This window comes from Blennius ocellaris (assembly GCF_963422515.1).
Source record: "Blennius ocellaris genome assembly, chromosome: 14".
NCBI lineage: Eukaryota > Metazoa > Chordata > Actinopteri > Blenniiformes > Blenniidae > Blennius > Blennius ocellaris.
The window spans coordinates 17862101-17888302 of record NC_137663.1 but is presented as its reverse complement, the minus strand read 5'-3'; the positions used below and the strand labels follow the sequence as shown (position 1 = coordinate 17888302).

Genomic DNA, 26202 nt, shown 5'->3' with positions numbered 1-26202 from the left:
TATCTTGGCAACGCCAAGAGTGCTGGATTCCATTGAAAGACCTTTTCCGACTCTTCAGTCTGTAGATCTCTTTGCGGATCCATTTTGCCCGATGAAAAATAATGACACGGTTAAACTATCTCATTGCTAATAAATGTACATGCAGTGTACAATCCCAACTTGATATTCAGATGCACTTACATTACTTACATTATGCAACTAAATATTCAAACGGTCTTATTTTAAGTTTTTTTTTATAACACCTTTGTAAAAAGGTGACATCTACCTTAATAAATCTTCAAGGCATGCTGTGATAAACAAGAACTCAAAAGTAACAGCATTTCAGACCAGAGATTATGTTGCAATGACATTTGGCTTTAAATGTGTGAACTCCTCATTCTCTGCGCGAATTTGAGCCACTGCAACATCATAGAAAAAGTTTATTCTTAAAAGTATGTGTTAGCAGTCTATTAGCTTAATGAATACGGTATAGACTGTATGTATGTATAGTTTTATTAATCAGCACCAATAGTGTTCAAGCTAACAATAAAACACATTAACAAAAATAAAATTAATACCTGATATTATATCTGCTGTATGTCCTCTTTCTTAATCAGTCTCCTGACCAGTTCATATGTTGAAAGAGTTATTCAGGTATAAAGTACTCATTTATTTATTGAAAAACAGAAGTATTTCAGTCACGTCAATCATTGTCTTTTCCTCCCCGATCTCTCTTGAGGCTCAGATATTGGCTTGAACAAATCCCCAGCTTTCATATGTTTTGCGTCCCACTGAGGAAGCAAGAGGCTGAACTAAATACCTCCTTGTTCTTTGTATTCATCCAGGTTGCCCTCGTGCTCACTAATGTCCCTGTGAAAAATACAAACATGATGTGGAATACAATAAATACCAAGCCTACACAGAGAGTTCACCTCTTTGCTCCTAACTTTATGCGCATGAAATACAGATAACTCTAAATGTACGCAATCATGGAAAAACATCATCTATTGCATCCCTTAACTTTTTAATCAAAGTATGTTGTTCCTGTTTGGATTTCACTATTTGTTGCAATCTGACAATACAAGATTAGACACTATAGACAAGACAACAAACTGAATATTGAGATAGTTCTAATATCAAATACTCATTTCTTTATGTTCATTTGCTTACAGATATGTCTCTTCTTTCAAATACAGTAAAAATATGTAATTTTCTTTCAAGACATTCTAACTTTGCTAATATTCAGCAATTACTTTTTCAGTGTGTGAAGTAATATTCCTCAGATACATTTGAGGACTGTGGGAGTAAACTAAGAAACATAAAGTTAAGACTTCTCAGTATTTAAAAAATATATAAATAAATATAACTCTGCAACGCTTGTCCTTTTACTGACAGATATATAAAATGTTAGGTACAACCTATGACACACTTTATCACTAAAATATATAGTAGTTGTTTTTGTTTCACTAAACCTAACTCAACATAAACATCATCATTCTCAATTTGTATTCACTTTGTGTCAATATTTCACTCTGCTGGGTCTCTACTCACCGATGGGTTCAGTTAAAATGGAAGCTTTAACATTTACCGAAGTGATTGTTGTTTATAAACTATTAAATTACGATATAAATCTTCGTGGTAACTTCGTCTCAAGATTAAAAAAAACAAAACAAAACAAACAAAAAAACATAATTCCATGTAGACTCCTGAGTGCAATGTGAGTGCAATGACAGCTGATGTCTGCAACCGAGATGAACGGCCTGATGGAGCGTAAACTGTACCGGTGATCCTTAATCAGAACAAATTAATTTCACCTGCTGCATCTTGCTAGTCTCCAGAATCCAGGCGGTGGTGGTATCGAACCCGCGACCTTCCGGGAAATAAATCCTCCACACTGATTGGCTTACACGACCTCACCTTTTGCTCATGCGCACGTGTGCTGCCAGGGGTGGGGGATGTATTTTTATTAAAATGTCCATGTTTCACTATAAATATGTAGTTAAAATAGGTTCGATAGTAGTATGCACAGAAAGGCAAGGAACGTGTTGTTCTTTGGATAAACTGAAGAAATAATCTTTCACGCCATGTGCACATGTTGGGACTTCCAAACAGATTTATCATCTTATTCTTGTGTTTTGGTTTTTTATTTACAGAATAGTCTTTCATTTTATCATTTAATTCCCCAAAATGCATGTTCTTTTTTTTCTCTATAATTTATTGTCAAAGATTAATGATTATTTTCAGAATCAGACATCGGGGCATCATTGATGATAGAGATATTATTGTTGCTTTTTTTTATAGATTGTTTATCATTCATACAGATGATGCATACTTTAGATGCAGTACAAATATAGAGTGAATATATAATCTACATATTAGAAAATTATAAGACATCTTTAAATAAATTTCGAGTATAATTTAAATATTTTTGAGCCCAAACTAAGGGTTTTCTTTTTTGGAAATCAGAATATAGTCACCCTATACAAAAGGAATAATGACAAAGCCATTCTCGTGGACAAACCACCCAAAGCTGAGAGTCAAGTAATAGACCGATAATTTACCCTCAATGTGTTGTGCCTGCTCAGGGCAGCCTGGTGATTCTGAGCTGATTCATTCAAGTTAAGCAGAAGGCCAAAAACAAATCTGTTGCCGCACATGTGGGAGTGTATTCCACTCGTTCTATCCAGTTTTTTGGGGGGTTCCTGTAAGTCTGTTGGCTTTCTTCAAATACAAAAAAAAAATGGGAGGTTGACTTTCGATCTATCATCAATACAGATTACGTGGATTAAATAATGTCACTGTAAAACAAGCAGTTCCCCTGTAATAACAGTGAGTTATAGTTTCACGGTGTGCTTACAAAGATTTAAGCCGTCATATCTGGGTTAGACTACTCCCTCCCACAATCCAGATTATGCCATCTGTGAGAAAAGAAGTGTGTGTGTGTGTGTGTGTGTGTGTGTGTGTGTGTGTGTGTGTGTGTGTGTGTGTGTGTGTGTGTGTGTGTGTGTGTGTGTGTGTGTGTGTGTGTGTGTGTGTGTGTGTGTGTGTCACTTTCAAATCAAAATCTGAGTGTCTCATTTCACTATTAATCCAGGTCACTTCCACTGAGATGTCGATAGATTGCTGGACTCTGCTCTTGTTAATTCCAAGCAGGTGACCTGTGATGTAGGAAAGAGGTGAAAGAAAAAAGGTGATGTTGAGGTTGAACAGAGAAAGTGGATGTGCTCTCTGACACATTACCAACCAGGCACAATATACTAGATACAATTAATTATTTTAAGAGCACAAGGAAAAACTAAAATAGTGAACAGATTTTAACCTTTTGAGACCATCAAAGTTGAAGCAGAAAGAAAAAGAGACAGTTGTATCAATTTATACATTTATATTCCTTGTTAATAAAAATCCATCCATCTTTTATACTGTTTCATGAAGGTAAAACCCTGAGCAGGCCAGTAAAATCTCCAGGTAATAGACAATCACAATAGCATCTACGGGCAATTGGAAGGTCTTTAACGGATGATTATAGACTGGTGGGACAAACCCAGAGTTTCCAGAGAGAATCTGCACACAGACTTGAACCAGATATAATGTTGTGAGGTGAGAGAACCAACCACTTCTCTACAGGTTCATTCAGCATTTGTTTTAATTCACATATTAGTTCAGAAAAACTATGTAATTATTATGAGAAAACAATGTGTATTTCAAAAATCAATATAATTTTAATCATTATAATGTCATATCTACTAAGTATGTCCAGTGGAGTCGTCGTGAATTCTGAAAGGATCCTCTGATTGAGTTTGGGGGTAAAAGTGACTAATATGTCTTATATGAGTGTGTAACAGTGGATCTGGGTTTTCAATAACTATGGCATACTATACATGCATTGAGTGTTTGAAATGTTTGTTATGCCTTAGTTTTACAGGGATGATCATGAGAAACTGTGATCCAGTGTTTTGTTCAATTGGTTTTGGTCAACTTGCAGCATGCAAAGCATGTAAAGGGCTAAACATTGCCCACAGCTGAACTATATCATGTATCCTGCATTGGGTTCATATTATGTAGAAAATGCTTGATTAGCATTTTTATTTTAGTGTTATGATGACTGAAGGATGACAAGTTATTCTATAGTTCCCTGTTATATATATTATTATTCCATATATGATAGCTTTTCTATTTATAGAAATGTTTATTCTCTCCTTGATTTGATTCGATTTTTGCAATCATAAATTAATATTCAATGGATAGAAGGTTGTGAATGGCTCAGCGTGCATCAAAATAGGACTAATAGATCCTGAAATAAACGTGAGGCTGTCAGAGGCCTGGCACGGTGACTGTGATTGGATGACAGGAGTAAATCTGCTGGCTAAATCCCCTCTGGGCTCAAGCTGTGAATTGTACTGCTGGCTTGTTTTCAGGATGAACTCCGCCCTGCAGACATGACTGTCACCGCTCGCAGGCCAACAGATCCTTGCTTGAATTTGGATGAAACCACTCGGACTCCACTTTGACAGCTTCTTCCCTGCGTGCTGACGTGGATTTGAAAAAAAAAAAGAGCGAGAGAGAGGACGTGCGTCGACCACACCCAGAGGAAAGTCTATGGTAGGCAGACATGGCAGTGTGTGTTCTGCCCCTGATGCAGTAAATAACCAACATTTTTACTTATTTCCTAATAAATCTTGGTGTACCTTTTTGAAATATTGGACCAGTTCATTTATGTTACTTTCTCTTTTTCCCTTTATTCATTTACTGATTCACCCCTCTTGAAAAAGACACAGAATTTACATGTGGTATAGTATATTCTGTCAATTTGCGCTTTGCTGACCAACATTGTCAAGTATTTAAAGGCAAGGTCATTGACGCAACAAGATTTTTAAAAGATACTTGAGCTGAGGAATATTCTGGTTGTTTGTGATGTTCGATGACTTGATTTGTTTGTAATCATGCGGCTGCTGAAAAAACCCCAATATGTTTTCTATATCAATTGACAGATAAAGTGCTGAAAAAGCAGGCTGGACATCAGTCACATTAAAACTATTGGAAATAGCTCTCTGAAAGAGGCAAGGTCTTGTCATGCACAGCTTCACTATGGTGTGAGGAACTGGGCCCTGAATGTTTGACCTCATGTCATGACTCATGCTGGAGATGACCTGATGGAGACTGATGGAGAAACTTTTGGATAAAGGGCGAAACGTCTCCAAGACATATTACCAAGTTGACCTGACTTAAATGCTTTGACTTGCCTCCGAAGTGGACAATGAGAACATGAGCCAATAAAAGATGTGGACCATAGTTTAATCATCGAGTGCTGTGCAGGACTTTTAAATATTGTGCATAAATAGCTTGTTTTTAATCACTTAATGCCAACTGCAATATGAGTTTTCAGGATGGAAATACGTATTAAGCAGCATCAGTTCCTTTCACCGCGGTTTCTGAGGTTGTTTGGTTTTCTTTTAATATTTTGCTGAACAGATCGTGTGGATGCAATCTACTTCAGATTGTGCACCAAACATGTTTCCTGTATGACATGATGCATAAATAACATTATATTACACCAACCTCAAACTTTTTTTTTATAGCACTGTTCTCCCTCCTGTTGGGTGCTAAAAAAAATAAATAAATAACAAACATAAATGTGCTTATAATATGCTAATGTTGGTTTAAAAAAAACCCAAAACAATGTATTGTTATGTGTGCTGGCACACTTACATGTAATCCCAAACAATCATTCAATCCCTTGTTTGAAGTCTATTTATTAAAGGTGTGCAAAGTGAGCATCAAATTTGCCAAAAAATCTCCACATCTGCTGTCTACAATGCGTTCTTATCAAAACACAGGTTACTGAATACAACAGCTGTTGCTGAGCACATTAAATCCTTTACAAAAATGACCAGGAGCATACAATAGGTGTAGCACTTTGACAGGTGGTGATAAATTATGACTTTCAGCATCAAGTGGCCCCAAACCCTCAATGCTTTGATTTTGATTTTGTTACATTTGTCACTCTTTTTAAAGTAATCAAAATGCAAAACAAGTAATAACAGCTGTTCATACTTTGAATTTAAATGGCGAAACCCAGTAAATTAAACACTGACCGCCGTTATTTGAACTATAATTGATTCATTTGTTCTCTATGTCTAATCTAAAGGTCAATGCACCGAATGCATTCTGACACTGTGTTGCATTAGCACATACGTTACTCCGTGAAAAAGCATTAACGCTTTAATTGCTCTTCGTGATGCAGGTTTCGGCGTTCGACGAGCGGTCAGCTCGTTCCTCTCTCCCGGCGCAGCTGTGAAGGCCGAGATGTGAGACGGGACCATGCCTCTGGTGAAGAGAAACATCGAGCCCCGGCACCTGTGCCACGGCGCCGTGCCCGATGGGATTGGTAGTGAGCTGGAATGTGTGACCAACAACACACTGTCTGCCATCATCCGTCAGCTTAGCAGTCTCAGTAAGATCCCAGTTAACACACATTCCCCAATGTCGGGGTCGTAAAATGTTGACGTGGTTTTCAAAGCGGGGGTCGTTACATCAGCGGGTTTGTATTGCTTCACATTAAAATGTCACACGGGTCACTGTGACGTGATGGTAAATCAGAAGGTGAAGCGTGGCCCACACCACACACTAGAATGATGAAACCAGAACAAAGAGATACCAATGATGATCATGTGTTGCACTGAGACAACATTGAATCGGTCATGACTTGACTGCGGAGTAATTTACAGTTTCTCTCCATTTGGACAAAGAACAAAAAGAGAAATCAAGGTGTGAAGTTCCATCCCGTTTTCATTGGCCATGACATACTGTACATGCATTTACTGTTAGAAATGGGTCAATCCTTAGTTTCCCAATGATAATCATGAGAAACCATCATCAGGTGTTTTACTGAATTGTCCTTCGTGGAACATGCAGACTCAGGGTACATAAATAGCGACACATTGTTGAATGTATTATTATTATTGTCTGATGTATCCACCATTGAGTTCATATTCTGAAGAAGATGCTTGATTTTAATATTTATTTGTAGAGTTAAGGTGTCTGACGACAGTTGTTGCTTCATGATATGTGTAACAGCAGGAGTGAAATACAGCAAAACCGTGAATTTCAGGAAGCAAATTCATTCCTGGACATCTGGCACACGGGCGTGTGTGTGTGTGTGTGTGTGTGTGTGTGTGTGTGTGTGTGTGTGTGTGTGTGTGTGTGTGTGTGTGTGTGTGTGTGTGTGTGTGTGTGTGTGTGTGTGTGTGTGTGTGTGTGTCAGAAGCCACCAGCTTACTGTGAGGCTCAGTTTGGGGCGGAGGCACAAATGCAGCAGGTCTAATGATACCAAACACATTAACATTAAGTGCATCTGAGCTGGAGAGACTGCCATGGGGTTTATATATTAGTGTGCATGCACGCTTGTATGTCTGTGTGTGTGTGTGTGCGTTCCTCCACACAAAACTGAATCCCATGATTAGTAAATTAGTTGTCTCTTAAGACTTCAATTTAACAAATAATTCAATATACCAAGCAAAGTATAGCTGTTATATATTGGTAGAGAAGATTCAGCTCTGCCGCTCAGCCCTCAAATGGGTTGGTTTTTTTTACTGTGTTTCGTCGACGGAGAAATTTATCTGAAAAAGTTGAAACATCTTCTTGTCTGTATCATAAAAACCTTTTTTTTTTTGTTCCATCCTTTTTATTGGTTATTTGATCTGGTTGCAGGTAAACAAGCGGAAAATGTTTTTGGAGAACTGTTTAATGAAGCCAACACCTTTTACACGCGGGCCAACTCTCTTCAGGATCGCATCGACCGTTTGGCGGTCAAAGTCACGCAGCTGGACTCCAGCGTGGAGGAGGGTTGGTTCAGTGTAGAGATTCTTCCTGCAAATTATTATTGCATTGTTTTAATGAAACTCTAATAATCTCTCTTGTTGTTTATCAGTCTCTCTCCAGGATATAAACACGAGGAAGGGGTTTAAAAGTTCTGTAGTTCAGGACCAGCAGGTTTTGTCCAAAAGCAGCATTTCAAACTCTGTGTCTGAAATGTACAACACCTGCGACAAGCCTCCTCCTCTCAGTTCCCTCTCGACCTACAGGTACTGCCCATGTGAGAACAATAGAAATGTCATCAAGTTGCCGTCATCATGTGGGAATGTTTTCTTCACACAGGGACGACTCAACCGACGCGATGAAATTCTACTCAGACCCGTCGTACTTTTTTGACTTGTGGAAAGAAAAAATGCTTCAAGACACCGAAGACAAGAGGAAGGAAAGAAGGAGGCAGAGGGTGAGAGCGCCGTCTCTTCTTCCGCTATGCATTCATGTGCTTATACACGAGGAGCTCGTCTAAATTCTTTGTCTTTCCGTCCGTTTTTTCCTCCCAGGAACAGAAGCGATTTGTGGAAAGCAGCACTCTGCAGCGGGAGGTGAAGAAGGTGAGAAAGGCTCGAAATCGCAGGCAAGAGTGGAACATGATGGCGTTCGACAAAGAGCTGCGTCCAGATCACCGGCATCCGCAGACTCTTCGGCGAGGGGCTTCGTCTGAGGGCTCGCTCTCTCCAGATGGAAGGTTGGTGTACAATGTAGTACCGCTGTCTCAGAAACAGAAACCTTTGCAAATTTGAAAATTTTGGTGAAGAATAAAAAAAAATATTTTTAAAGCAATAGATGCATTTTCCTGATGATGGTCTAATATTTGCCTTTACGCTTCAGCATTCATTCTGTAACGTCTGTATACCTTAATCCAGTTTGTGGATACGTCTGCATGAGACTCTCTTCCATTCATTGCTCGTCCAGGCCTGACCTCTTCGACTACCCAATCCCACCCGTGCCTGCCCACGCCGCTTGCAGCTACGCCAAGTCTCGTGATTACGTGCCTGGGAACGCCCACCCGTCCCCACCTGTTGAGCATGAATACCACAGCATTGATGTAAACTACAAGAGGGTGACCTACGCCTCAGCAGAGCCTCATGCCGCAGAACGGGTGAACGGCTCAGTGCGATCGCCTGCTGATTACAAGTATGTTTTGATTTGTCGCTTGCGTAATATGGGGGAAAGATTCAAATATAATATCGGTGTTCCGACATCAGCAATCCTAATCCTCTTTCTTCCACCGTCACACAGCTCTGCCCACCCGCCTCCCGTCCCCCCCGGACCACCGATCCCATCAGCCCAGACGGCCTTTGGATTTCCTCTGCCACCAATGCCACATAATGGAGTTGTGCATGTAGGCCCAGGCTATCCTCTTCCCCCGGTGCCTCCCCCGGGGTCTCGCATGATCCCCCCTCCCCCAGGGCCACCGCCCCCACCCGTCCCGCCCCAAGCAGCGCCCTCACACCTCGCAGCACACGGCGAAGGCAGAACTGAGGGTATGCCGGTGAGAGATGCGAGAAGTGACCTGCTGTCGGCGATTCGCATGGGTGAGTACCTGCGACGTCGGCTGCTTTACATTACGTGCCTGCTGTTTAGAAGAATACAGATGTGGTCATTTCTGGCTTGTGTGATGCTCGCCATCACAATCTTTCGCCTGATTTAACACGCACGTGTCCGAATCAGGCATCCAGCTGAAGAAAGTCCAGGAGCAGCAGGAACAGCAGAACAAGCGGGAGCCGGTGGGGAACGACGTGGCCACCATTCTTTCCCGACGCATTGCGGTTGAGTACAGCGACTCCGAGGACGACTCTGAACTTGAGGAAAACGAGTGGTCAGATTGAGCACACACAACATCAGGGGTCAAATTTTACTTTGTGGCCTCAAAGTAACGCTTCATTTGGCTCCATCTAGTGGACTCAGCATATCGAGCCATAAATGTTCTACCTGATGTTCATGAACATATATAATCATTACTTCTGCAAGAAACTAAATGACCTGACCTTTGACACCATATTTATGGATTAAATTGTGATTCCAACTGCACACTATTGTGCAAAGTTTACAAAAAGTAAAAATGTTTACACATATATTCTTTTATTTCTCCTACTGACAGAATGTGAGTAATTATTAGTATTTCAACCTGGGCAGTTTGAAGGTCCAAAGACAAAGCTATTTAGTAAAAACAAACTTCATCCTTGAACACAAATTATCTACAAGCCTTTCTGACATGTCACTGCAGGGAAAAAAAAAAAACACACAGCGATGAATAATACATAAAGTGATTGGCTCAGTTCCATGTAGCTGCTTCAGTTTCAGGGCCTTTGCATTGTGCATGTTGGTTCACGGTCACAACGTCATGGCGAAGTGGAACACTTGAATAAAACAGAGCCATGTTACTAGTTGCACCTGTGCTTTTAGTATTTTTTATTGAAATGTGTGCTGTGGTGAAATCCTGTTAAAATTGTAAACAAGTGCAGGCAGGTAATGGAGGGTTTAACAGTTTATGTTTATCAGTTTGTGAAATATCACATTCCTAATAATGTTTGAACTAAATGTATAACTCCTCATTATGTGAGTGTTTGTTGATTAATTCCATTTGACATTTTTTTTTGTCATTTCTACCTCAATTTGTAATCATTTCACTGTCCTACCGTATGTGTAGTGACTATCATGAGCAGTCTCAATACTGATATTTACTGCTGTTAGGTTTTTACTTGTGTTGTGTGTTTGAAAATTGCAAAATGTAATAAAATTTTAAAAACAGCTAAAGAGCATGTGATTGTTATTTTGTTTATGTTTATTGCTGCTTCACTGAGATATTACATATATAACGCAGCAAGCAGAAACACGGCTTAATGTTACACATCTTTTTTTCTGTAGTGGTTCATTGAAACTGTCAGCATGATGAATGTTATTGTTCTGATGAAGAAAAGTTGATCACAATGAAGGAGGGCTGTTTTTCCATGTTCAGTGAAGTAGATAGCAAACATGATGAATGACAATAATGCACAAACGAGTACAAATGATATTAACGTTCACTCAAGCTATAGTTTAGAGTTTAATTGAGAAAAACGGCAGAAGAATAAAGGCAAAATGCAATGTGGGGGAAAATAGTTGAAGGATTAATAAATAAAGACACACGCGCGCGCGCGCGCAACACACTGCTGGAAGGATAAATACCGTCGGATTAAAGGAGAAATAAATAATTGAAAGGAAGTTGATGTCCTGCAGAGGGCAGTAGTGAGCTCGATGGACTTGTGCAAACACGGAACTGGTCGTCGACTCTGAAACTGCAGCGCATCAGACGCCATGTTGGCTCTACAGATCGTCCAACTGCACTGTAGCATAAGAAGCCCGCAGAGCCAGAATGGAGAGATTTTCTTCCCGTGACAGTCCGGTGCTCGGCAGGTGATTAGCACAGTCAAAAGCTCCTCCTTTAGCCAGCTAGGGCAGGAAGAAACCTGGACGACTGTGTGGAATTTAAGGTAAGACAAATACCCGAGCGCGACTAAGTTTGTCTGTTATGGCAGGTGTGTGAGGCTAAACACACTGGGTAGGTTGTCGTTGAAATAACTTAACCTGTACTTGGTGAAGATGAAGATGAAGGCTCGTGTTTGCTAGCTAGTCACCTGACTTAGACGCGCACACGCACAAATCAGCTTTACTCTGTCTTGCGCGTGTGTGTGTTGTTAACAAACACATATTCAACGACCAACAGTGTTGTTTCATTCGCAGTCAGCCTGCGGTGACAGATTACATGAATGTATCTCTATCAGAGGTGGTGGGTGACCTTACTACTCTTGGTCATTCATTTGTCAAAAAAAAAAAAAACAACCTTAATAGCAAGTCTCACTGTCATCATCAGGGGTCAAATAAATGGAAATATATATTGACTGCGTGTCTTGTTTTTTTTGTTTGTTTGTTTTTTTTTTTTTTTTAGAAACGACGAGGTATTGTATAACGTGTTAATTATTGTTCCTCGGGGGGGTTAGTAAGACAGATGGACACTTCAAAGCTTCCCAAGATCCAGGATGAGGAGCGAGAGAGCCGGTTTGGTTACGTCCATGGGGTTTCTGGACCAGGTATGGCTTTTATGGATTTATCGATAAATAGGCAACTCCTGATGTGATGTCAAGTAAAGTGATCAAAACACTTTCATTGTATTCATTAGCAGAAGAGTTCATTGTGACTAAAATCTACCGAGATACAGATAAAGACCACAGGTTAACAGTGTGATAGTGGTCCCCCTTATCCAAAAATCATGGAAAAGCCATGGTTCATCTAAAGTATATATATTTTCACAGTTTCCCACCATATATTTCTCGCTGTTTTACCTTGTTGACAGTTTTCCTTGATGCCCGCAGCCCAACAGTGTAACTACTATAGCTGTATTTTTGAAATGGACTTAAACTATAGTTTATTTTGCCACTACAAATTGTATGATTAACAAAAACACTGAAGAACATGTGTATTACTTCACCAGAAGATTTTTTTTTTTTAAAGAAAAAAGTATGAGCTTTAATATTTGAGTTCTTTCTTGTTTTGAATCTGTTAATTGACAGTGGTCACGGCGACGGCGATGGCCGGAGCTGCCATGTACGAGCTGGTTCGTGTCGGCCACAGCGAGCTGGTGGGAGAAATCATTCGTTTAGAAGGAGACATGGCAACTATCCAGGTCTACGAGGAAACATGTATCCTTTGAGATAAAAGTTTGTAACAAGCATTGTTGAAATGGTTCAGATTGAGTTAACGAATCGGAATCAAGAGCCGCTTTGCCGATGGCAAAATGGTGTTTTCCGTAGTTTCATTGTTTGTTTTTTTTTATTATTTGGCCTTAACTTTCTGCTGCAGCTGGTGTGTCTGTGGGAGATCCTGTGCTCCGAACAGGAAAGCCGCTCTCGGTCGAGCTGGGACCTGGAATCATGGGTTCCATCTTTGACGGTATCCAGCGTCCACTAAAAGATATCAATGACCTCACCCAAAGTATTTACATCCCCAGAGGAGTGAACATCGGCGCACTCAACAGAGACGCCAAATGGGAATTTAACCCCGGCCAGAGCCTTCGGGTGAGGAATTAGATTTTTTGTTATAATTTTTGTTTGTTTGTTTTTTTACGGTTCCTCTTTTTCCGTGAGTGTAATTTGATGTTTTCGTCCCCAGGTGGGCAGCCACATGACGGGTGGAGATATCTACGGGATGGTGTTTGAAAACTCCCTCATCAGGCACAAGCTGATGCTTCCGCCTCGTAACAGAGGCACCGTCACGTACCTGGCTCCTCCGGGAAACTACGACCTTTCTGTGGGTGAAGCACTTCAATGACAAATGCTTTCCCATGTGGCTAAAAGATAAAACTCATCTTTAAGACCCATTTGCATTCAGGACGTGGTTCTGGAGCTGGAGTTTGAAGGCATAAAGGAGAAGTTCACCATGGTGCAGGTGTGGCCGGTCCGACAAATTCGCCCAGTCACGGAGAAACTACCCGCCAATCATCCACTGCTGACCGGGCAGAGAGTCCTGGATGCACTTTTCCCGTGAGTGTTCCTGTAGTATTCCCTGTGGTGTTAATCGTGTGCTTAAATCAACTGTTAATGAATCTTTATGTCCGTTCGGTGCCACAGATGCGTGCAGGGTGGCACTACGGCTATACCAGGAGCCTTCGGGTGTGGAAAGACTGTGATCTCACAGTCACTGTCCAAGTACTCCAACAGTGACGTCATTATCTACGTCGGCTGCGGAGAGCGTGGAAATGAAATGTCTGAAGTGCTGCGGGACTTCCCCGAGGTTGGCAGTGGGGCTGAGCTTTAATTCAACGTTATTAGGATTCCCGCCGGATGGGCTGTGTGCTCCAGTGCTTTAAAAAAACGTTCGTACGTTCATGTCATTACTGTGTTACTTTCCTTCAGCTTACTATGGAGGTAGGTGGCAAAGTTGAAAGCATCATGAAGAGAACAGCCCTGGTGGCAAATACCTCCAACATGCCTGTGGCTGCAAGAGAGGCGTCCATTTATACCGGTATAATGTAACTTTACATCCTGTTTTGTTTTTTTACAAAAGAAGTTTAAATAATGCATATTTTTTCTCATTGTAAGTTTGGACAATGGCTCTAATTCAATAATGTACTGCGTAGGGATTACACTCTCTGAGTACTTCAGAGATATGGGCTACAACGTGAGCATGATGGCCGACTCGACGTCTCGATGGGCCGAAGCTCTGAGAGAAATCTCCGGAAGACTGGCTGAAATGCCGGCTGGTGAGTTTGTGTCAATGTGACTGTTGCGTAGACTCAGTGAGGTGAACTGATGTCGCGAATGTTGCTGGCTGCAGACAGCGGCTATCCCGCCTACCTGGGCGCCCGACTGGCCTCCTTCTACGAGCGCGCCGGACGTGTGAAGTGCCTGGGGAACCCCGAGAGAGAAGGCAGCGTCAGCATCGTGGGAGCGTGAGTCGTTTTGTTCAAGCTAGATCGATGACACCGCTACTGAACGGGATTTTCAATATTAAAAGCTCAGTTTTTAAACCTTTACCAGGAAAAAACTAAAACATTTGCAACCGAGCAGAACAAAACTAGAAAATAAAGTTGAAATTGTGAACTTGCCTTTAATGCGGTGCTCTTTTCTCAGTGTGTCGCCCCCTGGTGGAGACTTCTCAGATCCCGTCACATCAGCCACACTGGGAATCGTTCAGGTAAAGAATTGTCGCCTTTGATTTCAACTTGATTCACCTTGCATTCGGTATTTTATCTTGACAAATTTGACAGGATGTGTTGGGGGGGTGGGGGGTTTATTTTTCTCTTTCGTAGGTGTTCTGGGGTTTGGACAAGAAGCTGGCCCAGCGAAAACACTTCCCCTCTGTCAACTGGCTGATCAGCTACAGCAAGTACACTCGAGCTCTGGATGAATATTACGACAAACATTTCCCAGAGTTCGTTCCTCTTCGCACCAAAGCCAAGGAGATCTTGCAGGAGGAGGAGGACCTTGCTGAAATCGTGCAACTTGTAGGCAAGGTGAGGCAAAGTGAGAGGGGCTCGGGGAAACAGCACCTGCTGGACTGGAGCACGATGTCATGACATCTGTGGGTCTGATAAAGGGACTGTAGATGTTGGTATAAAAACACTTGATTTAATCCCTGAATTATTTATTTATTTTTGGGATGCATGATGCATTTGAAGGTTAAAATCTGTCTTGCAGACAGTCAAATTGTTTCAATTCAACAACTTCCTGAGGAAGTCGATGGACTGACGTTTGTGGTTCCTTTCTTTAAAGGCCTCCCTTGCAGAGTCTGACAAAATTACTTTGGAAGTGGCGAAGCTCATCAAGGACGACTTCCTGCAGCAGAATGGTTACACGCCCTACGACAGGTAACGCGTCTTCAGCGTCTGCAAGGAAACAGTGAATAAGACTTTTTCAAAGATCTATTTTCTTATGATTTGTAGGACTTCTATTATGAAAGGTAGTTCTTGAGGGCTGCATTATGGTGTTGGATAAAGTGGGTATAGAAGACGGATTGGACGGCTTTTTCGTGAAACTTTAGCCATGAGCCACAGCGATATCACTTCTTTTAAATTTATCTCTCTTGTGCTATTTAATGTCAAACAAACAAAAATAAAAGAAAGCGGTGCCTTGAGTTTTGTCATGAAGCAACGTCTCTATTTTTCTGTCGTTCCATCGTTTTTCCGTCTCTGTTTTTCACAGGTTCTGCCCCTTCTACAAAACCGTCGGCATCCTGTCAAACATGATCGCTTTCTACGACATGGCCCGACACGCGGTGGAGACCACTGCTCAGAGTGACAACAAAATCACCTGGGCCATCATCAAGGAACACATGGGAGAGACCCTGTACAAGATCAGCTCTATGAAGTTCAAAGTACGGGATTCTTTTCTTCCTTTTGTAGACAAACCTCTTTTTCTCCGTTTGCTTTTAATGTATTTTCCAAACGTTGTGATTAATTCTGGCCTGTTTGTGTTCAACAATTTCTTCAGGACCCTGTTAAAGACGGAGAGGCGAAGATAAAAGCCGAGTTTGCCCAGCTGGTGGAGGACATGCAGAATTCCTTCCGGACCTTGGAGGAGTGAGCTTCCTGCCGCTCTTCCCCCAAACCTCCAAACCCCCAGTGCTGTGTGACATAGTGCAGATGAGTCGGCCCGTGTTCTGAACGTCTTCCTCAGTTATGTGAACTCTTGTTTCTTGATGTTTACATCCCCTTAAAACATTCCTTGACCAGCACAAATTTCTCTTAATTTTATTTTCCTATTTTTGACTTGCCTATTAAAACTGAATTATTTGGAATTCCCCTCAAAGACGGCTAAAAAAAAAAAAAAAAAAACTTAATTCCTGAGCGAATCCAGAAGCGCCTCGTCTCAATCCGTCACACGGCACCTTTGGATCCCATTGTAATTGAATCCAGTGGGCCACAATCAGGTGCTGCACTTGCACTCAACGACTCGCTGCAACCAAGAGTGGAAACGGATGTTTCTTTCCCCTCAGATGTAACAGTGATTATTACAGATTATTAATGAAATGGGAACATGCAACTAAATAAAGGGACAGTCACTGACGTCTATCAAGGGGTTTAAGGCATTCCTCCACCTTTTACCTCGTACATGTGATCGTGATGTTGTGAATTATATACTTGATGATGTTTATTCAAATGTGAATGGATGACTGTTAGTTTGTGATGAAACAAATGTTTCAACTGTTATATTCATGGTACATTGTTGTCTCCTGAAAATAAATGTAAAGAAAAATGACTTCAAGTTTCTCGTTTGTTTAGTTATGGATGTTTTTATCCCTCTGTAATTTGTATTTATTTGCTCCCATTAAGTGCGCTTGTCTGGTGCGTTCAAACTTAATGATATTAGCAAGCGTGTCTACTTCATGACTTCTCATACATTCAATAACAGAATTTGAACTGCAGGGGGCGTAACTTGAACGTTGCGATTGACTGAAATGTTCTTGAAGCTGCATTTCACAGTTATGAAAATCTCTGATTGTAACAATCTATAATATTCAGTCTTATTGTTCTGTTTCTAAATAATTTTTTTTTTTTTATATTTTCTTACCTCAGGTTCACTTTTCCATCTCACCAAACTTGAAGTATCAGTGATCATCATACACAATATTTATAAATTTCAAAATGGATGGATTCTTTTTAAACCATTTCTACACTTATGATAAAGGTTAAACAAGTTTTTTTTACAAGTTGTTTTTTTTATAATTTTAAGTGGAATAATTAGGGCCTCCAATAATATTTTCTGCTGTATATATTCCCCCGAATTGCATGAGATCTTCAGGGATGATTTGTCATCATCCGAGGACCAATCGATTAGATTTTGAGTTCCAAAAGTATTAAATTCCAGGGGGGACAATTTCCTTAAAATTCAGATTGCCAAATGGAAATCATACAGTTATTTTTGGCAATTATAAAATATGTAAAAATTAATCTTTGCCTAAAAAAAAAAAAACTCAGCTGTTTGAACTCTGCAACATAAAGCATAATATTACCATTTCAAAATGTTCCACCACGAAACAGATAAGCTGGATAAATTAGAAGAGGAAACATGTATGCAGCTACATATAAGTATGTCTTTCTACTAATCAAGGCACAACGAGAAGCATAAAGAACTGCTTAAAGCATGAAGACAAACATGAGTGTCCACGTTACTGGAGTCAGATAGTCGTGGATTACGCCTCAGGACAGAAGACACTGTAGCAGATTAAATCAATATAGATGACCTGTTTTCTGTTTAGATGTCATTTCTCATACAAATAAACATTTACTGCCTCGTTTTTAAATCTGTGTCACTTTCCTTGCCCAAAGCCTTCGTACAAGTAGATGAGCAGAGCGATTTTCCCATCAGACACACTGCACATTTCCCACCCTTATTCTCTTGTCCACTCCGTTTACTTGTCATGCTTTGTTTGCTGCACACGCAGCATCTCAGCAGTGTGCTGATGCGTAATCTTCAGCATGTAATGTTGGTCCAGTCCCCAGCATTAAATCCTCCAAAATAGATTAGAGTCGCTATCTCAGGTTCCGGCCTCCATTAAGACTAATGGAAGCAAAACCCGCAGGAGCAAGAGCAGCAACTTTTCTCTGCATTGATTCAGTCCAGCCAGACGCAGAGCAGTGCCGACATTAAGATTTCACTACGTCTCTCTTTGTAAAGACTTGATGGGCCGTATGCATGTGTGTGTGGGAAGGGTATGAGGACTTGTCATGCTTGTGGGGACAAAGCTTGGCTCTCCACCGGAAAATCATTACATTTCAAGGTGAAGGCTCGTGTTTGTAGCTTTAAACCTGTTGGAAATGAATGTAAGTCCATGCAATGTCCTCAGAGACTGGTGGGGTCTATATGCTGGGGAGTGTATTTATGAGAGGTATGAGGAATGAGAGCAATACTGATCATTTCTCTTTGTGTGTGTGAAGTCGTGTTTAGTATGTGACAAGTTTGGAGTAAAGCATGGCTGCAGCCTCAACCTGATTGCAAACTAACCCACGGAGCCTGTGTGGGCTCAAAAAACTAAATCTGGTTTCCCGTTTGAAGATATTCATATTTCCTTCGGTGAAGACTTGTTTTAAGGTTGGCTGTGGATTCAGTGAGGTAAATGTTAAGATGAGGTCATTTGTAGGTTACAGTATGTCTGCAGGAAATTAATGTACTAAGTCAATAAATGATCCCCATTACAGATAGAAACATAAAATATATAAAATCGTTTGTGGCAATGATGGAGGAAAAATTTGATATTACAAACTAAGCAGGAGGACTTAGGAGCCAATGAAATACTTAAAACTGAGTCAGAAGATCGTCTCAAATGCTACGTCTTTAATTTGCTTAGTGACATTCAGTGTTTCCTGGCGCTACTGTCTGTCCTCCAGACCCCATTGTGCTTTCCCACATTTTTACTAACCTGCTCTTATTGTGCAGTGCCAGATTTGTTTATTGAGAAAAATCCACAAAACAATCCACGTGTTGGCACTCTCACCTCACAACCAGGATGACCTCCTTTCAGTTCAGTCTGCGCCCGCCTGTGTGAAGTTTGCATGGTCTTTGCATTTGAGGTGATCTTGCCAATAATGCAATAAATTCAATCGTAAAAGATCTTTTTACAACCATGACTTGAGAGCGTTGCAGAGAATGTAGCGTCAATAAAGGAATACGATGACTATTCCTTCCTCTACGCATATTATTGATAAACAAACTGCACAAAAGCTGAAAAAAAGTTTACTTCCAACAAATGCTACCTGTTTATGTATTATTAAATTATTAGCTGCAGTTCTTATATGTTTTTATTTATGCTACTTCAATAATGCAATAAATATTACATTATTAGCAGAATTGTATTGCGATAATTAAGCAAACATCTTATTGTACTATTTACAGGTATTACGTTATGCACTTTATTACATCCAGAAATTCAGAATTATTCCATTATTGGCAGGTATTGTGTTCTTGACCATAATTACGTTGAATGGGCAGTATAGACAATAAAGGTATACGTTATTTTAGAACAAAGAGGTTGTGTTGGCTCACTGTTGAAGTGCTCATGAGCTGGGAAAGTGTGAGGTAGGTGATTCGTCTCAGGGCCTGTCAGTGCTCTGACCCTCTGACTCTTCCCACTTATCAGAGTCAGTGTCAAAATCCAGTCACACACATAACGCGATGCATAGAAACAGGCAGATGCATTAACACCATGGTTGGAGCTTGCTGGTTTCTCTCACACACACACACCCACACACACACACACACACACAGAAAGTCTTCGAGAGTTTTCTGTGCGAGCAGCGAGGTCAGGTTGCTTATGGGAGGAAATATGATCTCAGCGGGTGGGGCTGCCCTGTGGATCATCGCTCAACTCTCTCATCTGTCACGTTTCTCATATGCACCCTCATCCAGCTCCGTGTGGATTATCAGTGCCGCTGTTTGCGGTGTTTGGGAACACCTTCATCTTAACCCCTCCGCTATGGAAAGAGGTATGCAAAGACTCCTGCCTGTCTGACTCCTTCAGCCCATGTGCAGTGCCTATATTTAACAAGCAGGTCGGTGTTAAAAGGCAACTCATAGAAACTTTAAAGCTGAAGCAGCCTAAGTATGCTTGAGAACAACTTGTGAGCTATTTATTGAAACGGGAGACAGATAGTTATAGGAGAAGTGAGCTGGCAGATGCAACAGAATATCAGACCACTTGTCAGGAGGAATCTAAGTCGGCTTTCGTTGGGATACTTCCACCGTGGGAATCCAAGAAATGAAAACCATCCCACTGCACTGATGCAGTGTCACCAGCAGCGCCCGTCTTCTTTTTCAACACAAATGACTGATGAGAAACCGGGTTGCTCTTTTCATTTATTTTTTTCCCTCTTCAATGCTCACAGAAGGAGTTTGGTGACAAGGCGACTTCTTCACAATTGTACTCCGTTTGCCGGGGAATCGCCAAACTCTGGCTTGGAAACTGTAATTTCATCTCACATACATTGATGATTTTGTCTTTTGGATTTAAACACAAAGGGTAAGTCAGCTGAAAGAAATAATCTCCTGTGGCTTTATGAATTGCCTCTTTGCCAACTCACACCTTGTTATCTTTGTACATTATTGAGCAATATTCACTTACATTTAATTGCCTGTTGTGCAAATGTTGGCAAACGAAAAATACAACAGGCTCACAAACTCTTAATTGTGTGTTCTGGATGTTTATCTTGTAAATATGTGTTAGTTGTATTATAAACCTTGTCAGATGGAATATGTCAAGCTGATAACCCTACTTTACAAATCAGACTACATGATGAACTCAAATTTAACAAAATCACAAGAACCTCTTAGGAGTGGTTGTATCTTGTCTTTGCTGGCCCAGATACTTTGTCCCTGTAGAGTTTGTGTCCTTGTTTTAACAAATTAGATTTGAAGCTCTCAGGAATGCAACAAGGCTGAGAATCTTCTTATTTTAGATCTGATTAGTTCATATATAAAATATTAAAAGATCTTTCAGGGTTAAACATGTAGTGTGAGTCCAGGAAAATATGTATTTACCCAGTTCATACAGTATAATGTTTACTATATAACATTAAGAAATATATATTCCATCATTTTTAACAGCTATTCATTAAACAATGAGGTATTATTGATTTGTTCTAGTTCCTTTTTGATTTGAACACACTGTTACTGTTTACATCAATTTTAAGGGTATTCTTACTTGGACTTTTGTAAAATAGCAAATAATATTACGTTGCAATTAATTCATTTGAAAGTCTTAGCTGTTTTCACAGACAAATAAACAATAAAGGGAAAAAATCACTTGTTTTATTTGGCTTTTCATTGATAATTGAAATATCCACTTTTACTTTTGTTGATTACGAAACATCTATCTTACAGCTCTTTTGTTGCTGTGTAGTTGGCACCTTGTGAATTTTTAAATAATCCTTTTTTTTCCTTTTTTTTTTTTTTAGCAAGCCATTATGAAATGGGAAAAGTTAAAGCCGCCAGAGCCCGATGATCCAATGTGTTGCTGTGAATGTGATATCTACCAGTACGGATGTTGTTGTGACTGTGAAGATCTGGATGAAGCCTTCAGCAGGTATGAAGGGTGTGAAGAGGAGGGTGACAGTATGCTTCATCACACTGGCTCAGAGAGAAGCAAGCAGGTGTCGCTTTTTAGTTTCACTCAGCCTCAGTGTTCTTGGAAGCTGTTCACACTTTGCTGACGCCGGTACGGTCGGCAAGAAATTTAAAACGATGGACGGGAGCGAGAGGAAGAACGCAGAGGTTAAAAAGTTTGAGAAGATACGTTTTGTTTTACGCTGTCATTTAATTTTTCTGTTTTTTTTTTTTTTTTCCATTGGTACTACAAAAACAAATTACAAAATGTGAATCAACAAGCTGCTGATGTTCTGCTTGGCAGTTTCCTGGCTCCACAGATGCTTATAAACCAGACAGTGGGGACTTTCTGGAATAAAAACTACTCTGCAAATCTCCCGAAGTGTGAAATTATTCATGATTGTGCCCCGCTGGTTGCAGGAATCTTGAGGTCCTGTCATGTAGAGGATCCAAGAAGTTAAATACTTTAAAAAAATATATTATTTATTCCTGATAGATGCCTTGAATAATGACTACATCATACAATATGCCTTATGAGATTAATCCCATCAAATAGCTGATTGTACAACAAATAGAGGAAAAATATGGGACATGCAGTCATTCTTCATAGGTCTTTGTTTGACTCTGAGTAACCACAATTTTTTCCTCCATGCCTCTTTATCCATCTTTATCAGTGATATTAATGACTTTAGTGAACGTAGCTTGATGGACACCCCCCCCCCCCCCCCCCCCCCCCCCCGTAGGTGGCTGAAAGATAAACCCTCTAAAGGTGGATGTCAGTGTCCTGTGTTCGGCGCCGTGATGGAGCACCTGGAGATCTCCATGATCCCCGCCCTCCTGCTGCTGCCTCTGCTGCTGAGGGTGGCAGCGCTGCACTACCTGCTGGGCGTCATCATCCTCACAGCCCTGCCCGGCCTGGTGCTGTGGTACTACTACGCCACACACCGACGGAAGAGACGCACCCTCTTCTTCCTCACCCTCGCGCTCTACTCTCTGGCCTACATGTATTACCTCTTCATCACAGAGATTGTGCCCCGTGGGGACGTCGGCCAGCTGCAGGTGTTCGCCGCAACCGCTGGCATGATCCTCACCATAGTTTCTCTTATTTACACCAAGAGAGGCCCAGGATTTGTAACTGCTTCCCCCCAGAACGCACAAACTGTCAATCAAAAGGCTGGAAAGGACTCTGCACTCAGTAATGGATCCACTTCTGGGACGTCAGCCGAGCCGCAGGCAACAAAACACACGCTAACAGCGAGATGGAGCCGGTGTGCAGTGTGCAAAATGCTGCGACCCCCGCGAGCCGGACACTGTCGGACCTGCAGGTCATGCGTGCAGCGTCTGGATCACCACTGTATCTGGTGGGTCTGATTTACATTCACACACTTAGACATCTTTTTTTTTTTGTGGCTCGTGAGTGAACTTTGTGTATTTTGCTCTCAGGGGAGAACAGAACAATTTAGAAATTGTGATAACTGAGAAAACTGCCCAGCAATTACTGCACTAACAACTGCATTTTCAACAAAATGTCCAATTAAAAAATTTTTTGTCTTCCAACTAAGAGGGATTTAATTTTGCCATCAGATTCGACATGCAACTCTTTTGTCGAGTACACATGCAATACGTGCTGCAGCGCTGTGGTACACCAGATTTATGAGGACTTGACACCTTCAAAAGAATGATATAAGAATTGTGTTGCTCAGCACGTAGCCAACTTGTTAAATAGAAGGTAAATGGTCACCAAATGGGTTAAAAAAAAAAAAGTAATTCTAAAAAAAAATGCAAAAATGTATGATAGGTCTGTCTGTCAGTTTCTTCATTTGTTTTCAGGGTACCTGCTACTGAGATTTCTGCAACTATGGTTGCGTATCTTATTCCTAAAAGTGTGTCATTTGGGTTTTCTTTTAACATGTACAACTCACATTAACCTTCTGAGGCCCAGGGTTGTGGACCCCCCACCAAATGAAAACTATGTGCAACTTGTTTAACTTAGTGATTGGTACAGAAGCAAAAAACATTTATATTGGAAAAAAAAACCTTTAGCTCAGTGTGTCTTCTCTCTAGGAACAGTGTCCCAATATGACCTGAAACCAGATACACTTGAGTCCATCAGAGGGCAAATAAAGGCCAGACTGCTAATGAGCAGCATGTAAACAGCAGGCTTAATATCAATCTTCCTACGTGTGAACTTGTTAAAACTATATACCTTCTGTACACAATTTATCCGACGTAGACTCACCAAGGGGAGCCAAGTGACCTAACATACATGTTTTTGGATGGAAGAAAAAAAGGTATGGTGAAAATACTCATACTCACGAAGGCCATGCAAACTCCTTTACTGTGAGGAAAGAGTTCTCGATTCACTGTACCACCGCTTGACCCCTGTAGCATATCAAGCAGACAGACTAGACATCATGAATTAATGTTAGTAGTTTTACTACAAATGCTTAAAAAGCATCAGTGAAACCTTTTTTTTTTTTTTCATAATACTGCAGCTGTATGGAGGCGGATTATTGCTGCTTTCACCTGGTCTGACTGGTTTAATGTCTTGTGTGTCTGTGTTGAGGTGTTGTAGGATAAACAGCTGTGTTGGACAGGCAAACCATCGCAGTTTTCTGCTGACCCTCTGTGTGTTCGTGTTGACCTCTCTGTACGGGATCAGTTTGGTGCTTTGCAGCCTCTGTCCTCAACAGTATCTAGTGACGGCACTCTTCTACTGCCCCGGCGTTTACAGTCAGTCTAGGTACAGTCGGCCTCTTTTTATGTTTTGTCCGCACTGACCATAAAACTAAATGTAAGATGACATCAGAAGTCAACATTGTGGGAAACTTTCATTGATTTGTATTTTTTTTTCATCATTACTATTGAAAACGATAATTTCTGTGTTTTCTATTATCAAGGAGCAACGTCCTGCTGATTTTTTACTTGAATGCAGTTTCTCAATGAAGTTTACTTCGAAGACTATTGCAAATAGTAAAAAAAAAAACCTAAACAAAAAAAACAACCTATTAGCTCCAAAAGTACATGGAATCTTTCACCCTGCATCCAGCGGGCAAGACACAGAAAGTTCCTGTGTTGGTTCCCAGTTTCTTTGGGGGGGGAAAGTCCATGTGGTAACTATTTACTACATTACAGTAATGGAACATTTTGAGTGAATGCTCTTTGTTTTGTTATTAATATAGATGCAATTCTCTGCGTGACCTCTCAGCATAAATAAATCGCCACTCCTATTTCTGCACGAGTTGTACTGACCTGGTGTCCTTGGTTGTCTTTGTGCACGCAGCACGGCGCTCTGCTTCACCTGCGCCTGGTACAGCAGCATCGTCACCGGCGGGCTGCTCTACCTGCTGCTGGCTCAGGTCCTGAACATCAGCTTCAACGTGACGGAGCGGGAGGCTCAGCTGGCCCTGAGGAACAAAACGGGCCAGAGCCGCCTGTGGGGACTGGTTGTGGACACGGGGGAGTATTCGCGTGGCTTCGTTCAGAACTGGGTTGAGTTCCTCACCATGACAGATGCTTCAGTTCCTTCCCGCTCCAGCCGCACTGACTTGGTCTAGTTTCACTTTGTACTTGACATGATAACACACAGTTATGGCAGATATGTGAGAAGAGGTTCATCTTGTATTTTTGAGAATCAGCTTATCGTGTCTTTATGCTTTTTTTTTTATTGTTGTTTCTGCTTCTTAATAGTGAGTGTAAAATTGCAAGTTAAGACATTTTTTTGTAGTTGTTTTGTTTTAACTGCTAAATGATGGTGTTTGGATGTCTGAATATGCTGGACAGATAAATGTGGAGCTATGTATAAGGGCCATCCATGGATTAAGCTGTGTGTAGATGGATGGACGGTGAAGAAAAGTCCAAAAGAGCTAATTTACCCTCTTTAAGCCATTTCAGAATTATTGCACATCCTCACATGTGGTACTTTCCGTTAGCATGTTTGCATATACACAGGGTGTATGACTTATTTGGGACAATAATATTCTCAATGTGGCAATATTCAATCAAGTTAATTTGACAAAGAATTGTCAAATTAGAATCTTATCACTCACTTGGCTGGATGATTTCTACAACCTTCAGCGTGCACAGTTCTACAAAGTTTGACACGTGCAAGACAGACAGTGTAAGGCAAAAATAATTCAGAGGGAAAAAGTACAGTTAAAGCTATTTTTCAGCTCATGAGCCTAATGTTTGAAATTACAACTTTTTTTTTTGTAGGAAAAACGCAGCAGAGGCGAACATTTGTAAATGACATGTAATCGCATACAAATACCAGCAAGAGAGCAGACTGGACTCTACAATGACTCCTCACAACCATCCAGCACTCAAAGGTGGATCTGCTGGATCAACATGCCAGTGATTGAAACAGAAATGCATTCTATCTTCTAAGCAAGTCTTTTAGTTCCATAGTCTTTAAAACCCAATAAATCACACATTTAATCCCACAACAGAATCTGATCCCTGTGAGTCAGTGGTGAGTGTACCGTCGGTCATACATTTCTGGTTAATTATGATATCGTCTATTTTTCATCCTGACCTGCAAGTTCCTCAGATTCTAAACTAATTGGTGTTTGCTCATTGTTTACTCACGTGAGTGATTTTCCTTCTACTTGTGTAAATTCAGGCACATGTGAAGCAGGTTTAATGCAATAAAGAGGATCTCTAATCCACTCCATTGTCCAGTTTTCACTCATACAGCATGACGCGAATAGAAAATAAAACAGTGTGATGTCTCCACTATGGACCCACTGCACCCTCCCCACTATTTACCATCACCAGTTCT

The 26202-nt window shown here is 40.9% G+C and overlaps 3 protein-coding genes across 3 annotated transcripts; all 3 read left to right on the top strand.

The window, feature by feature from the left end:
* Positions 1-6297: 6297 nt before the first annotated feature.
* Positions 6298-9677, top strand: LOC308139883 (actin-binding protein WASF3-like; the record flags this gene model as incomplete). Its single annotated transcript, XM_080509468.1, has 8 exons — positions 6298-6430; positions 7687-7821; positions 7907-8060; positions 8134-8251; positions 8349-8533; positions 8761-8982; positions 9088-9383; positions 9520-9677. The coding sequence occupies 8 exons, from the start codon at positions 6298-6300 to the stop codon at positions 9675-9677; spliced, it is 1401 nt and encodes a 466-aa protein (XP_080365594.1).
* Positions 9678-11238: 1561 nt separating this feature from the next.
* Positions 11239-16554, top strand: LOC308139469 (V-type proton ATPase catalytic subunit A). Its single transcript, XM_080508929.1, has 15 exons — positions 11239-11321; positions 11829-11918; positions 12399-12527; positions 12688-12902; positions 12997-13134; positions 13216-13367; positions 13455-13617; positions 13740-13848; positions 13964-14086; positions 14161-14275; positions 14457-14520; positions 14636-14839; positions 15099-15193; positions 15528-15699; positions 15816-16554. Exons 2-15 carry the CDS (start codon positions 11837-11839, stop codon positions 15906-15908), a joined length of 1854 nt encoding a protein of 617 aa, XP_080365055.1. The 5' UTR covers positions 11239-11321; positions 11829-11836; the 3' UTR covers positions 15909-16554.
* A 4729-nt stretch (positions 16555-21283) lies between these two features.
* LOC308139069 (palmitoyltransferase ZDHHC23-A-like) lies at positions 21284-24979 on the top strand (the record flags this gene model as incomplete). The annotated part of the gene is made up of 4 exons (XM_080508396.1): positions 21284-21402; positions 22166-22783; positions 23998-24165; positions 24706-24979. 4 exons carry the CDS (start codon positions 21284-21286, stop codon positions 24977-24979), a joined length of 1179 nt encoding a protein of 392 aa, XP_080364522.1.
* Between the last annotated feature and the right edge of the window lie 1223 nt (positions 24980-26202).